This window comes from Nannospalax galili, unplaced genomic scaffold (genome assembly GCF_000622305.1).
Source record: "Nannospalax galili isolate Female #2095 unplaced genomic scaffold, S.galili_v1.0 scaffold321, whole genome shotgun sequence".
Taxonomy (NCBI): domain Eukaryota; kingdom Metazoa; phylum Chordata; class Mammalia; order Rodentia; family Spalacidae; genus Nannospalax; species Nannospalax galili.
In genome coordinates this window covers 329,739-345,598 of record NW_008345972.1, presented here as the reverse complement: position 1 = coordinate 345,598, position 15,860 = coordinate 329,739, and the positions used below count along the sequence as shown (strand labels likewise).

Genomic DNA, 15,860 nt, shown 5'->3' with positions numbered 1-15,860 from the left:
ACGGAAAAACCTGTCCTAGTATGAGAAGCCAAAGGAGACAGCCAGAATAGGCTCTTTCCCAGGTCCCGAGATTTGCACTTTAATCTACATTTTCCCAAATTAGATAAACTACTTCCCACATTGGTGCTGCAAATGGTGATGCATGAGGTTGTGGCATGCCCATGCACATAGCCTGTGACCCAGAGTACTCTGTCTTCTACCCAAGACAAATCCAGTGGGAAACTGTCTGAGTGTGCCTGGCCTTGCCTAGACTAGAGAAACCCTTCAATCTCCTCTGACTTTTCTTCCCTCATTCCTACTCAAAAATAACAAGTCACCAACTCTACACTGATTTACTAATCAGTTAGGGCATGCCTATTAGTGATTATGTCATCGTGGGAATGTGCATGATACTTTTTCCCTAGGATAGACCCAAACTTCCAAATCACTAGTGAAATGGACTCTGTTTTCCTAATGTGTCAGGGACACAGTTGAGGTTTGTTTTAGGGGATTCTCATGTGATTTCATGCCTTGTGTCCTGACCTCACAGACCACCAGATCCCTGTGTTCAGTTACTTAGGAAGCACCCTGCCCCTTGACAACCATGTGGCACTCAGGGAAGAGACAACTGCATTCATACTTAGAACTGCTGTTTTAATGGATATTATCTGATTTTATCCAAGGTAAAATATCTCTGATGATCAGCTTTTCATACCAACAAATACTAACGAATGCACAAATATGGTTCTCTTTTTAAAAAAATGTAATTGTGTGTGTGTGTATCTGTGTACATATTTGTGTGGCACACGTGTGCACACGTGCACCACCATGTGCTGGCAGAGGTCAAAGGATAACTTTTGGGCATCTACTCTCTCCTTCTACCATGTGGGTCTCAAGGATTGAACTCAGGTTGCCAGGCTTTATGGCAGGTGCCTTTACCAATGAGCCATCTCACGGGTCCCCAAATGTCATTTTTATTGAAAGTCTACAGAGTAAAAGAAAAAAGTGGAAAAAACATTCGTGTCTTTTGTTTCTTTTGTCAAATTAGTGGAATCCCGCATTACAATGGAATTAATGGGAATCTGCAACATTTGTCTTTAGATACCCACAGTTGAACAAATATATTTGTGATAGGTTTTGTTTCCCCCCCCAGAAAATAAAAATGTTGATATGCTAATGCCAGTGCCCACAAATAGGATGTTGACAAAACTGAGATGTGCCCATTACAGTGAGCTCCGATACAATACAACTGTGCCTTTATACAGAGAGAAAACTTGGGCAGGAAAACCACACATGAGCAGAATGTCATAGAATAATCAGAATCGTACTGTCCCCAGCTCAAAAGCTCTAAGAAGCTGGGAAAGAGGCCTCTCTCCCCAGGGCCACTGAGGGGAGTGTGAGCCTGCCCATACCCTACTCTTGGACCTCAGTCCTCCAGGCTGTGAGACTTTGTATTTCTGTTTGCGGTATTTGTTACTGCATATCTAGCAAACTAATACAGCATTTTATCTATTGTTTGGGGGCAATAATTGTTGGAGTTTGTTCAAGCTGAAACAGAAATTGCTTCAAAAAGCAGTCAGTTGATAGGACATTTTAACCTCTGAAAACTCAACTTTTCTGACCCCCCCACTAGAGAAAATTTGGCTCTAATAAATAAGTTACATGTTCACAGCAACACAGAAGTCCAGGTTTATATCCAGTGTTGCAAAACTATTCTAGAAAGAGGAATGGGTGATTATATTTCAACTTTAGTGGAGCTTGTGTGCCAGGAGGGAATAAATCAGCTATACACCAGCAATTCTCCTTGTGAAGCGTCTCTGCAGACTCAGCACATAATCCATGGAAGCAGAGAAATCTTATCTCAGAAGGCGGTCTGTTCCAGCATTTATGTCTGGGTTTTAAGTTACTTCTACTTCTGATATATCCAATATTTGTAAGTCACATCTAAGCATTTGTATGAAGTTTAGTGAGCTTTCTTTGTGATGTCTATCCAAGAAAACATTCCAAGATATACTTAAAAATATAAAAAAGCTTAAGAAAAACCCCAAGAGCTATTCCAACGATTCCTCACATCTGTGACTCTCTATCACTGTGCCATCTCTGAGCCTGAGTAACACAAGAACTTCTTTTCAAAAGCTTTTCATTGGGAAATGATTCCAAGTTTAGGAAAATGCACAGGAATCACTCGAAAACACAAACCCCTTCCTCAGCGTCACCTACCAGGCCTTTGCCATATGGTTTATTATTTGCCTCTTTGAATCCATGGACATTGTTCATCTCTCTTTTTTTTTCTTGATCATCAATTTACTAACCACTTACTGAGTTGTGGGATCAACAGAAGACTTAGCAGAAAGTACATGAATCATAAAGAACTCAGGCAGCAAGCGCAGAGCCAGGACAAGAATTGGGATGTGTTAGACACAACCTGGAAACGGTGGATTGTAGTCTTCACCTGTCTCTCAGTTTAAGTCCATGACTGCATCATCAATGGCCCCCAGCCATCTCATGGGAGGAACCCCATCTTAATCTAGATCTAAATGAGTATAAAAGTTGCTCAGATTTTTATTCATTGTTCTGAGATTCTTATTTTCTGAGGTTGGGCATCCGAGGTCTTCCTGATGGACACGGCTCACTTTCAAGTCAATGATGCTCATCTTCGGTGCCTAGAGTTGTGACAGGCACAAAATTACTTGATGAATGAATTTATTATTTTTATTTTAAGTGTATGAGTGTATTGCCTGCATGTGTGTAAGTGCATCCATGTCATGCAGTGCCCACTGAGGTCAGAAGAAGGCGTCAGATCCCCATGGAACTGGAGGTACGGACGGTTGTTAGCTACCATGTGGGTGGTGGGAATTGAACCTGGGTTCTCTGCAAGAGCAGGCAATGCTCTTAACTGCTAAGCTATTGCTCCAGCCCTTGATGAATGAATCTTTAAACTCAGTTTTAGTTGTCTGGATTAACCCTATAGAGAGTAATTAGAGCATGCCCACATTAACTTATTTGCCTCTCAATGGTCCTGTGGGGAGTGCCACAAAGAGGACATATGACATGAGGTTGGATTATGTGCCCATGGACACCAGCCTGTGGTTACAAATGAATCATCAGCAGTAGCTCAGTTGTCAGACCTAGAGACCTGCATGCTTGTCAGAAGGAGTGGGGTCTCATGTGGTGACTGGGGTGGATTTGCTTCAACCGCTACTGCTCTCCAGGATTCCAGCTCATTGTGTTCAATGACCTTGTGCCACGCCCTACTAAACACCTTGAGTCCCCGAAGGGCCAGTGAGTTTGTGGAAGTCACCTATAATTATAGAATCGCTAGACTAGGGCTGCTGACCGTGTTGTGGAAAGCCAAATGTTCTAAATCACCTCCACAAACTGGTAAAGTTAACCGAAGAAACTGCAGGAAAATTCATCGGGTTGATTGTTTCTTGTGCTCTGAACCACAATGACAAACCTGGATGAAAACAGAGACTTTGGCCTCAGCACAGGAGCCTTTTCTGCAAACTCATATGGCCTGTGCTCATGCCCCAGATGTGAAATATGAACCCAGATTTTCCACCTAGAAAAAAAACCTCCACTTTCATCCTGGCAGAAGGGAGCTAAATAATTACACTTAAAAAACAAAACAAAACAAAACAAAAACATTCTGGGGACGGGAGGCAGGGCCTTATGCATGCTAGACAAGTGCTTGACCACTGAGTAGCACCTGGCTTGGCCAGGTCATCTGTACCCTGAGATAAAGTACTCCTTTTCAGGCTGACTGATCCTGCCCTAACTGTATTCACAAAAGCAAATCAAGAGGAAATTTCGTGGGGCAAAACTCTCCTGGCACCTCCAAATGACCCTTCCTGACTCAGGCTTGGCTAATTTCTATAAAAAAGGGAACTACTGCATGGTGAGAGACCTGGGCCACAAAGGCTGGAGAAGGGACTTTTTCTCTGAGTCAGATGGAGGTAGCTGAGAGGGGAGAACAAGCCAAGAATCACCGAGTGAACAAGCAAGGGGGGTGAGGGCTGGCACCCACAGCATTCTGCTGCCATGAGTCAGTCCCTTGAGCACAAAGAACAATGTGATTTGCAGGTGGTTATTGATAGCTCCAGGCAGTCAATTCTTCTAGTTTATAGAGATACAAATCTTAATTATTAATGGTTAAGATGAAAAACAACTGCCCCCGAAGTTAGGAAACTCAAACAGCTTGTTTCCTTGGCTCTCATCACACAAAAGGGGTTTGTTCTGCAAAATCCAGTTGGCCTGTTCAGGTACCACTGATGCCCCCATCCTTCCCAGAAGTACCAGTTAGCTCACACTGCAGACCCTGGGTGCTGTAGACAGAAATACACCTGGCCACAGTGGCTTTTGTGTAATACACTTTCGATAAATGTCTCATAAAGTAATTGGAAAACAATTGTGTTTTCCAGTGTGGGAGGAAAACTAAGGTTGATGACTGCTAAGAACTTAATGTACCACATGCAAGAACAGTCTGTTATTGGGGAGAAGATACAGGCATGAGGCTCTGCGTCACTGGTTTCTGAATGTCAGAAATTAGTATGGACTCCTATGCATAGTGAGTGTGGAAGGACTCACAAGAGAACACACAGTGCACATGGAAACCACTCTGTCAGATTATACATTTGTGTTATGAAATAGACATACAGTAAGTGTGCTTCTAGGGGAACAGAAGATGAGGCATATTTCTCAAAATGTTCCTGTGGGGAGTTTATACATTATAATGGCATATTTGAGATAACTATTCATCTCTGTATATATGCATATATATATGAATTACTAGTAAATTCTCAAAACAAATGGAAAATTTGTTGTAAATGTTATTATGTCTGATGATATTGATAAAGGAAAAGCGTAAACATTAAAAAGGATATGAAAGAGATATTTTAGTAAAGAAAGATTTATGTATACAAATTAAAATGGCTGGATATTTCCAGAATACAAGGGATAATGAAAACATTTAAGCCAGTTTAGTAAAGGCCTAAAGAAATTATGAAGGTACAAAAGTATTAGTATTATAATTACTGTTGTAGCCCAAAACTTTCAATCTTCTTCTCTGATTTGTTCATATATCTAGTTTTAGTCACAGGTTTAATCGATGCAGACAAATATTGAGATTGCCTGTGACTAGTGACAATGTGCTTTATGTTTCTCTGTATTATATAGGCATTACTTTTGTACTTTCTTTCGCCCATAACAAGATAATTTGGCTCAAGAGGAGCTAGGTATTACCTCCCTGTACCCAGAGGTATAGACAAGAAAAAAGTTTCAGTGAGCTTAGTATGAATCCTGATGCGCTTACTTCATGCCAATAGGTATGTGAATATTTCTGCTTGTAATGAAACAGCCTTCATTTAAAACAAACCTAAAAAATTATTTTCAAATCCCCCCAAAAATGTTCCTGTGGTACTTGGGGATGTAGCACTGGGCTAGAGTCCTTGCCTAGCATGCTTGGGGTCCTTGGTTTGATCCCCAGTGCCATTTAAAAATGCCTTTGTTGGATTTTTGAATTAGCAATTTTCAGTTTTCTTTAATCTTGGGGGGGGCTCTGATATAACACTAATGGTCTGTATTCTTGGAAATATCTTATTTAAAATGAATTCCTTGGGACTGGAGAGATGGCTGTTCTTTCAGTTCTTAGCACCCACATGGCAGCGCACAGCTCCAGTTCCAGGACATGTGACAGCCACTTCTGGCTTTCAGCAGCTTTACACACATGTGGTATATTCGTGTTCTTGTGGGCAGAACACTCATATACATACAATGAAAATAAATACATTAAAAAATTAAAATCAATTCCCTTTTTCAAGAGTCCTTTCAAAATTAGGAAGAGATGTTGAATTTTATCAAATATGGCTCTGGAGAATCCAAATGAGTCTTTCCTTCATTTTTTAGTGAAGGGCATTAATACATTTTTACACCAAAACATTTCTAGTCTTGATTTAAAACTCATGATCAAGGATATTATTCTTTTAATCTACTACAGGATTCTACTTACTTATGTTTTATGTAAGTTTTTGCATCAAAGTCACTAAGGCTATTTTTTTTTTTAAAGCTTGGGATATGTTTGCATCGTTTTTAACCAATATATTTCTTATCTCACAACAAGACACTTACAAGTTTTTCTTTTGCATGATGTGGCGTGGTTTGCAGAGCACTGTGGACTTAGGCTCTGGGTCACAGCCTGGTGAATTTTCCTCCGGCAGCTGCCGGGGAAGTGCCTTCAGAACTCTGCTGCCCCTCCTCTGCTAGTTCACCGCACCAGACTGTTGGAACCAGGTTTCTTTCTGAAGTCATTCCTTTAATTTCTCAGATGTTTCCCACCTCTCACTTTATTTCGCGTGTTTATTGTACTCATCGTTTCCAGGGTATTTAGCTGCAGAACAGCTAATCATTGATATTTGCTGTTGGATCATTGCATTTACTGTTAAACTGTGCTTCATCTTTATGACTCTCTCCCTCCTGCTTTGCTCAGTGTGTGTGTGTGTGTGTGTGTGTGTGTGTGTGTTGTGTGTGTGTGTGTGTGTGTGTGTGTGTGAGAGAGAGAGAGAGAGAGAGAGAGAGAGAGAGAGAGTGAGAGAGAGAGGGAATTGGTTTAAATATAGACTCTGCTTTCTTTCATTTGATTTTCCTCTAAGCACTAACTTAATAGTATACATTGGCCTCTGTTTTAATCTCATTATCCTGAAATAACATAAATCTCATGGTCCAAATATCCTTAGAGTTACCTTTCTTCTAGAAGTTTTACCCACGTTTCTGTTGTTTTTACGAAGGTAATGAGGTGCTGTTTAATTTTTTCCTCAGCATAGTACATTCTTTTCCTTTTGAGTTCTTCAACTGCTCCTTTTATTTCTATTATCTATTAATAGAGTTATCTAAAATTATATTTTCCTATCATGTGTCCTTTTTTTCTGATATGCACATTCAAATACTTTTTAATAATTAAAACAATAACAAAGACTGATTTGTCTAGTTTTATATCACTTAGAAGTGGCCTGACTTTGGGGGCTAAGGATGGTGTCTAAGTATCAGTAGGATTATCTGATTCTTTAAGTCCAGTAACTAACTATATTAGGTTTTTCTCTAGTTGATTTAAACCTATTTCTTTCCTAGGATAAAGGTTCTTTTTAGCTATAAAGATGGCCCTGACTTGCATTGGTTGGAGGTACAATTGTTCAGCGTTAAGATGGTGGAGCAGGGATATGCATTCCGTAGAAGCTATGCTGTGAGTTGTAGATTCTAACTAGCTCCAGGGGAACTGGGTCCTGTGTAGTGCTGTGTTGCTGGCTCTGCTGTCAGCAGTCCAGCTGGATCAAATGCCTTTCAGGGCCTCATGTTTCCAAATTACAGCGAGTTTGTCACCATGTGGCCCTGATGTCAGCGCAGAAGCATCTGTCTAGGTCTAAATCTTTATTTCAAGAAAGAATTTTCAATTATCTTTAAACTTTTCTATTTAACTTTCCTTTGCATTGGGGAGGGGGCACCTGAATTATACATAACTTCTCTCTGACTTATGTACAGTCTTCTTTTTCAGACTTCTGTGTCCATTATTATTCCTAAAGTCAATTTAAATTGTTTTTAAAACATATTTTTGATGCCTTTTCTCAAATCTTCACCTGTATCATTTTTTTTCCTTGTAAATCTACTATTCTTCTCTGTGTGTAGCATTATATGTTCATCATATCCATGAATATGTACCTTTCTTTCTTTCTCTTTCTTTCTTTCTTTCTTTCTTTCTTTCTCTCTCTCTCTTCTTTCTTTCTCTTTCTTTCTTTCTTTCTCTCTCTCTTCTTTCTCTCTCTTTCTTTCTTTTTTTCTTTCTTTCTTTCTTTCTTTCTTTCTTTCTTTCTTTCTTTCTTTCTTTCTTTCTTTCCTTTCTTTCTTTCTTTCTTTCTTTCTTTCTTTCTTTCTTTCTTTCTTTCCCCAGTCCTGTCCATTTATCCTATTTTATTTTGTCTGCATGCTCTTTTTTCATGGCTTTCTAGGCCACGTTCAAAGAAGGACTTTTTTCTCATCGAGTTGTTTTTCATGAGGGAGCACCTCGCATTCAAGTTTCCCCCTTCCTGGTGATTACTTTCAGAGGTATGCTCTGCCACTCTCCTTCGGTGGACACCCCCAGGTGGGCTAACCCGAAGCCCTGTGTGCTCCTGCCCGGCAGCACACTTTCTCTCTGGTCTAAGCCTCAGTGAGCTCAGCAGGCTTTCTTAGCATGGATGGTCACACTCTGGGCATCAGACATCCCTTAGTTTCTGGTAGGCTGCCCTTTCCATTTCTGCTTCTCAGTCTCTTTGCTGATTACAGTCGTAATGAGAAATGAGGGGTAGGTGGATATTTATGCCACCATTTGAAGCTTGAAGCCACGTCACATAGTTTAAATTATTAAGCAGTTCCACTCTCTGTTCAGAGCACATTGTTCCACTAATATTAATCTTAGAGGATATTTAAATTTTTAATTCATTTTTATTTTATGTGTATGAGTGTTTTCCTTGAATTTCTTTAAGAGACCAGAAGAGGGCGTCAGATTCCCTGGGACTGGAGTTACTGACATTTATGTAGGTGCTGGGAACTCAGCCCAGGTCCTCTAGAAGAGCCATCTCTCCATCCCCATTAAAGGATATTTATGCAAGTTTATCTCATGACTTGGAACAGCAACTAACTTTAGAACATAAAAAACCAACTTTAGATCCAACCAACTTTAGAACATAAGAAATGATAAATTGCATGTTCTTACCCTGATAGCTTGGTACCCTGAATGCCAACTAAATGTCTGCATTCTTCCCTGTCTCCATTCTCCTCCTCAATTGTTCTTCTAGAATAGAAAACTCTAGGCTGTCAGACAAATCATCAATCTTCATCAGAAGTTCATCTAATAGAGTTGAAAATTCATCCAGGTAGTAGTTCTGAAGGGAAGAAAAATAGATTAGTAAATGCATACAGGAATATGATTTTTTTTCTCTTCTCTCATTATCTGAAACATTGAGGGGTGCTGACTGAGTTTGTGCTATGTTGTAAAATATCCTGGACCCAGGGGTCAGAAGACTTGGGCACTGGACCTGTCTCTTCCTGTTTCTCTGAATCAGTTCCTTCACTTATGGTATACATATACTGATACATTCATTAGTGCTAGGGTTAATGATGATTATACAAAGAACCAACTTAAAGGCATTAATAATGGGCTGGGAAGCACATGTCAAGCAGTAAGCCGTTACAAACACACAGTGTAATGACTGCTTATGTCCGGCTTCAGAACCTTACTGAATCCTAGTCATGGAAATAGTCATCATGGAGGACAGCTGAGCATTCAGTGTGCAAACACCTAGCTTGACTTGTTTGCATTAGTGTCTGGGGTGGCCAACCTCAAAGTGCCAAGGGCTCCATTTTTTAGCAGAAGTTTGGATCTGTTAGCAAGTGCTGAAAACAAGTGACTATCTCTATAAAGAATTATGAGAGTTTAGTGTGTGTATGTCCCACATAAGAGCAGGGACTCCACCTTTCCAATCTACAGGGGCGTTGTAGGGATGCACTGAGCAGTGGAGGAGACTATGGTTGCTAACTTGCTGAGTGATTTAGTATTTCAAGGGAAGATTCTGTGGGATCCACTAGGGTTGAGAACTAATTTTGAGCCTTTGCAGTGTTGGCAGAGAAGCACATGGAGCTTTTATACCAGAAAGCAAGCTGTGGTAGAGCCATCAATCTGACTATGTTGCTGAGCTCCCTACTCCAAGGTCCTAGAGCTTACGTGATCTGTAGCCACCTCAGTTTCTTCCACCCCTGGTGTTTCCAGCCGCAGAAAAGTAAGGACCTTTCGCCACAGGTAGACAGCAACATCTTTAAGTGTCACAAGAGATTTTCTGTAAACAGACTTTCTTTTTCGGAAAAAAGTCATGACAGAGGCTCGAAGCTAGGGAAGAAAAAAAAAAGCAGATAAATTCTGTGTTAGCAAACCTAAAAGTGGCTTTGTTAATTTGATAGACTATGAAATGGATATTATATGTGATGATGCTGTCTCGTGAATTTTCAGTAATTGGTAAAACCAAATTAGGACAAGGTCACTGAGGTGTAGTCTCAGTGTAAAAGCCTGTTCTCACCAGCTCACGGTGGTGTGCTGTGATCACATCTCATCTCAGCTGCAGTGTCAGCCTGTGTCTGGGAAACTGGAAGAAGTTAGATACCCAGTAGGCCGCTGTGTCCTCATGTGTGTCATTAAAATGAGCCAACAATGTCCCCTAGGTATGGGTTCCTAGGTTATTTCTTCATTGTTGGCTGAGACCTGTTAGCTCAAAGGTCTGCTGGCAGTATGCATGCTCTCTAATTTTAAAAAGTAGCCCAAACAAGCAAACTTGTAGCCATTTAGATTCTGTTTTGTTTCCTGCGAATCTTACATGGTGTTACCCACCTACAGATGCTTAGGAGCTGTGGTGATGGCCACAGGTGCTGTGTCTTAGGAACTTGCTGACCCAGAGCCTTCTCTGGATTGCTGCTGAGTCATATCTCTGGACACATCAGTATCCCTCCCTGAGATTACCCTTTCCTCTCTCCTCTGGATTTCCATTGCTCCAACTCTTCCATAAGCTTCCAAGTGGTCCTATGGTATGAGGAATGTCTACCATGTGGAGACATGTCCAAACATCACCCAAATATTGTGTGCCATTGTTTCTCATGGTCATAATTTTGTTCTTACTCATACCCTGAATCCCTTCAATCCTTGGCAGAACTGTATAGGGACACAGGTAGCTGGCAGAGGGACACAGCTGTCTATAGGTCTGAGGCCTCCTGGATCAGACACCTCCATGTGTGGCTGCTTCCCTGTTTCCCACCCACAAAGCCCAAGTGACTTAGCGTGGCATTCAAGGCTCCAGCCATCCTTCACCACATTATATCTGCTTTGTCCAGAGTCCTGGCACGGTCCTCCCCCAGGGCCCATGCTCTTGCATCATCTGTCCTGTTGCTCTGGCCGCTGCCATGAACTGAACTCACTGAGGCTCAAGTCAAAAATACTCGCTACTATGTGAAGACTTTCTGGTCTATCTTGAAAGAACAAATGAGTCTCTGACTTAAATTTCTCATTCTTCGAGAAAACATGTTAGACTTTAAAGCTGCATATAATTATGCAAGATCTGTGCATAGAAAATTATAAGAAACAAAGTAAAAATAAAAGACCTAAACAAACAGAGAGATATATAGAATTCTAACACTGAAAACTTTAATATTATTATGATTTCAATTCTCCTCAAATTAGACTTAAACATCCACATCAATCTTTATCACATCCTAATATGTATTTTTGGAAATAAGTATCAAGAAGACCTTTCTTTGTTCCCAAATAGTTGTGTTTTTTTAAAAAATATTTATTTATTCAATTTTTTATGTGTGTTTCCCGTGAATGTATGTAAGTGCATCCTTATAGTGCAATGTGTTCAGAGGCCGGAAGAGGGCATTGGATTCCCCTGGAGCTGGACTTATGATGGTTGTTAGACACCATGTGGGTGCTGGGAACTAACTACAGGTCCTCTGCAAGAGTAGCCAGTGCTCCTCACTGCTGAGCTGTCTCCCCAGCTCCCCAAATGGCTGTTTTAATTAGGTCACTTGAACATTAAATTTATCTTCAATTGCAATCCAAAATAGTTACTTGGAGTTTATTGGATTTTGTGTGCATTATTTTTAAACAAGGTGCTTCTAACATCTATATGAAAAGGTAAGGGAGGTAGAAGAGCCAACTCCAGAAGGAACAAAGCTGGAGTGTTCATCCTGCTATGGAACACTTGCTAGACAGCTACAGTAATGGAGACTCTGGAGGACTCACTCTAATGACGTCTTGCTAGTGAGCTATGGCAATCAAGACTTGGGATTATTGAAAGGCAAGCTCAGGGCAGTGGGACTTTGTGTTAGAGTGACACAGACACAGTCACTGCTTTTTGACTAGTATGAAAAACTAATTTGATGGAAAAAAAGACATTCTTTTTAAGATGCTACTGAACAACTATCCATCTATTAAAAACATGAACTCAGGGTGAGGCGATAGCTCAGTTGGTAAAAATGCTTGCTTTGCAAGCATGAGGACCTGAGTTCAATCCCCAGAACCCATTTTTAAAAACCCTGTGCATGGTGGTGCACACTTGTAATCCTAGTGCTTGGATGGCAGAGATAGGCAGATGGATCCCTAGAGATCACTGGCCAGCCAGCCTAGCTTACTGGGCAAGTTCCAGGCCAATGAGAAGTCTTATTGACAAGAAAAAGGTGGACAGTGCCTGAGGAAAGACACTCAAGGATGTCCTCTGACCTCCATATTCATGTACACACATGTACACACACACACACACACACACACACAAACTCTTATCCTTCCTTTATATCTTATGCTAAAATTAACTAAAAATTGATCATTGAGGGGCTGGAGAGATGGCTCAGGTGTCAACAGCACTGGCTGCTCTTGCAGAGGATCCAGGTTTGGTTCTCAGAACCCACATGGTGGCTAACAACCAGCTGTAACTCCAGTTCCAGGGGATCTGATGCCCTCTTCCAGCCTCCATGGGCATTGTATGACAAAGGTGCTCTTACATACACGCAGGTAAAACACTCATAGGCATTAAATAAAAATAAATAATTAAAATTTAAAATGAATTATCAAATTGAGTGTACAACATAAAACTATGAAAATTCCAGACAAAAAGGAGAAAATGTGTAACCTTGGATTAGGAAACTATTGTTTTTTTTTTTCAATATGACATCAAAAGCACAAACCAAACTTGATTTTTGTGAAAATTAAGAAACTTCTACTCCATAGAGACAGAATGAAATGACCAGTCAAAGATGTGCATTTCCAAATCACATACCTAATAAATGAACTGTATTTTAAACATAAAAATTGTGATAGTGATTTGTGCCTAGAGCTTCCCTTGTGAACCATGAGTTTCCAGAAGCAAGAACTATAGGATAAACAAACTATATGATAAAGTTTTATCATTGCCTGAATACAACAGCCAGCACTGAAAGAGAATGTGAATGAACAGATGACTTGGATGGATGGATGGACGGATGGATGGAGGAAAGAGTTGATGGGTTGGCTCAGTGGTTGATTAATGGGTGAATGAATGGATGATGAATGGATTTAAAAAGTTGAGTGGGTTGGACCAGTAAAGTGATTAATGGGTGAACAGACAGGTGGTAGATAGACAGGTAATGATAAATAGGTGGATGTGATGGTGGAAGGAAGGAAAGAAGAAAGAAAGGGAGGAAGGCAGGAAGGAAGGAAGGAAGGAAGGAAGGAAGGAAGGAAGGAAGGAAGGAAGGAAGACAGGAAGGAAGGAAGTCAGGAAGGAAGGAAGGCAGGAAGGCAGGAAGGAAGGAAGGCAGGAAGGAAGGCAGGAAGGCAGGAAGGAAGGCAGGAAGGAAGGCAGGAAGGAAGGCAGGAAGGCAGGAAGGCGGGAAGGAAGGAAGGAAGGCAAGAAGGCAGGAAGGCAGGAAGAAAGGAAGGAAGGCAGGAAGGAAGGCAGGAAGGAAGGCAGGAAGAACAGTGAGCCTGGACTAAGGAACACTGAAAGAAGAAAAGTGCTCCATTCTGAGTGCTGTTGGGGTGTGAGCACATGCATCCACTATCCTAGTTTGCTTTCTATCGCTGTGACAAAACACTGACCAAAACCAACTTGGGCTACAAATAAAGGTTTATTTAGTTTACATGTTCTGATCACAGTTCATCATTGAGGGAAGCCAAGGCAGAAATTCAAGGCAGGAACCTGGAGGCAGGGGCTGAAGCACAGACCATGGAGGAATGCTGCTTCTTGGCCTGGGCTCAGCCTGCTTTCTTGTAACACAGGACCACCTGCCTAGGGGCTGCACTGCTCACAGTGGGCTGGGGCCTCCCACATCACCCAGCAATCCAGAAAATGCCTCACAGATATGCCCATAGGCCAATCCAATAGAAGATCCAATAGAGGAAATTTTCCAGTTGAGGGTCCCTCTTTCCAGGTGTATCAAGCTGATAGCTGGAGCTATCCAGCCCAGCCACTTCTATAGTCTATCTACTAATGAGAACGGCAGCCGAATTTTTAAAGCACAAAGAATTTTAAGTCACTGAGAAAGTGTGAATACCAATTCTTTTAACTTGTATTGGGCTTCACCATGTGCCAGGAAGGAATCACTCTGAGAAGATAGGGTCTCCTGGTATACCTGCTTTCAATGTGACCATAGTTCCAAGAGACACAGGAAAGGACTACCGGGGCTGTGGTGTAGTGAGGTTGCTCAGATCTGGAGGAGAGGACCAGCTGGTTGGACCAGGTGTGCAAAAGTTCCATACTAGTGCTGCCTCACAGGAATGTGTAGGGTGGCAGGGGAGGGATCCAGTAGGAGCAGGGAGCACAGAATACCCTCAGGCCCTGGCCAAGCACAAGATAGGAGCTTCCAACCCTGGGTCCTCAATGGGAACATCTGAGGAGCTTTCCTCAAAATTGAGTTCCTCCTACCACATTGTGGTGTGGATGTAGCAACCTGGGTTGGTCCCTGAGAAGAAACTGGGTAGAGCAGGGCAGAGCCAGAGCGGACAGTGGGACCAGTCATCAAATGCGACAGTGGTTGCAGGGTAACTTCGTGTAAACAACAGTAATTTTTAAATTTATTTTTAAGTGTATTAATGTTTTGCCTGCTAGTATGCAAGTGTACCACATGTGTGCAATGCCCATGGAGGCCTGAAGAAGGTGTCAGATCCCCTGGAACTGGAGTTACAGACAGTTGATAACCACCATGAAGGTGTTGGGAAAGGAACCCGAGTCCTCTGCAAGAGTTCTTAACCACGGAACCATCTTTCCAGCCCCAGCAACAGTAATTTTTAAGACAAGTATGTCTGAGCTGCTGTGGGGACATGCTAATACTAAACAGCTAATCATGGTACAGAATTTAGCAGTAACTGGATATTCCATATTTTTATTTGCTACGTATGTCTTTCTGTGTGTAGGTGGCAGGATGGACATGAGGGAACTCCTGAAGGGTTGAAGGGTTAAAGCCAGGACAGTGTGGCTAGATTTGCAGTGCAGATCAGCAGAAAGATGCATGACAGAAAGGCCTAGCCTCACTGGAACTCCAGCCCTGAGAAGCATCCATGGAGGCTGTCTAACTGGAGTAAAACTGATGAGAGGTGGGGTAACACTGCAGAGTTACTCTGTACAGTTTGAGGTGAAGTTCAGGGTGAGAAAAAATGTGTTTTAGCAGGAAGGCCCAGGAAAGCTTCTGGGGCAGGCAGTGTTCTGAGCAACTGTGCTTTTACTGGATTATTCTAGATTAAGGAATATCAAGCAGACTATGCCCAGTCCCTGCTCAGGGAAGATCGGGTAGGTCTCAGGGGTCTGTTCCCATGAGATCTGGCTTGGGCAGACCAGATGTCTGCCCATGTAGACAGAGAACATTTTGTCCTGACAGCTGATGAAACCTTCACCAACTTTGACCTCACAAAGTATGTGCATCAAAGTATGTACATACCATTCCGAAACACAGTGTGGCTGCCAACAGGAAGAGGGCTCCAAGGTAATGAGCCATGTCTGGTTGATCGGACTCCCAAAGATCCTGCCATGAGTCCTTTTGGCTTCTTCCCAGAAAACCAAACAGAGGACCAGGAATTACATCTGCAGAGGTCCAGGATGACGGCATCCAGGTGAAGAGCAGAAACCGGCACAGGCGGCAGTGGGTGGCCAACAGCAAGACCCCAACCAGCTGCAGGGAGCAAACCCCATGACACTGATCCTGTCAGCTCTCTTTAGAGGAGGTTACTTTGGGGATTCTAAATACATTTTTTTTTTTTTTTTGGTCTTTTCGAGACAGGGTCTCCCTATAGCCCCAGCTGTCCTGGATTCACTATGGAGACCAGGCTGGCCTGGAACTCAGAG

The 15,860-nt window shown here is 41.9% G+C and overlaps 1 protein-coding gene across 1 annotated transcript in view; it reads right to left on the bottom strand.

Annotated features, from left to right (window-relative positions):
• Positions 1-873: 873 nt before the first annotated feature.
• Pkd1l1 (polycystin 1 like 1, transient receptor potential channel interacting) overlaps positions 874-15,860 on the bottom strand; it is a 151,820-nt gene continuing 136,833 nt past the window's right edge. The window contains exons 49-52 of the mRNA XM_029567884.1: positions 15,457-15,687; positions 9,728-9,889; positions 8,720-8,888; positions 874-2,642 (exon numbers count right to left, since the gene is read on the bottom strand). Of these exons, the coding sequence (XP_029423744.1) occupies positions 8,748-8,888; positions 9,728-9,889; positions 15,457-15,687 (534 nt within the window). The 3' untranslated portion in view covers positions 874-2,642; positions 8,720-8,747. The remainder of the gene's footprint in view (positions 2,643-8,719; positions 8,889-9,727; positions 9,890-15,456; positions 15,688-15,860) is intronic.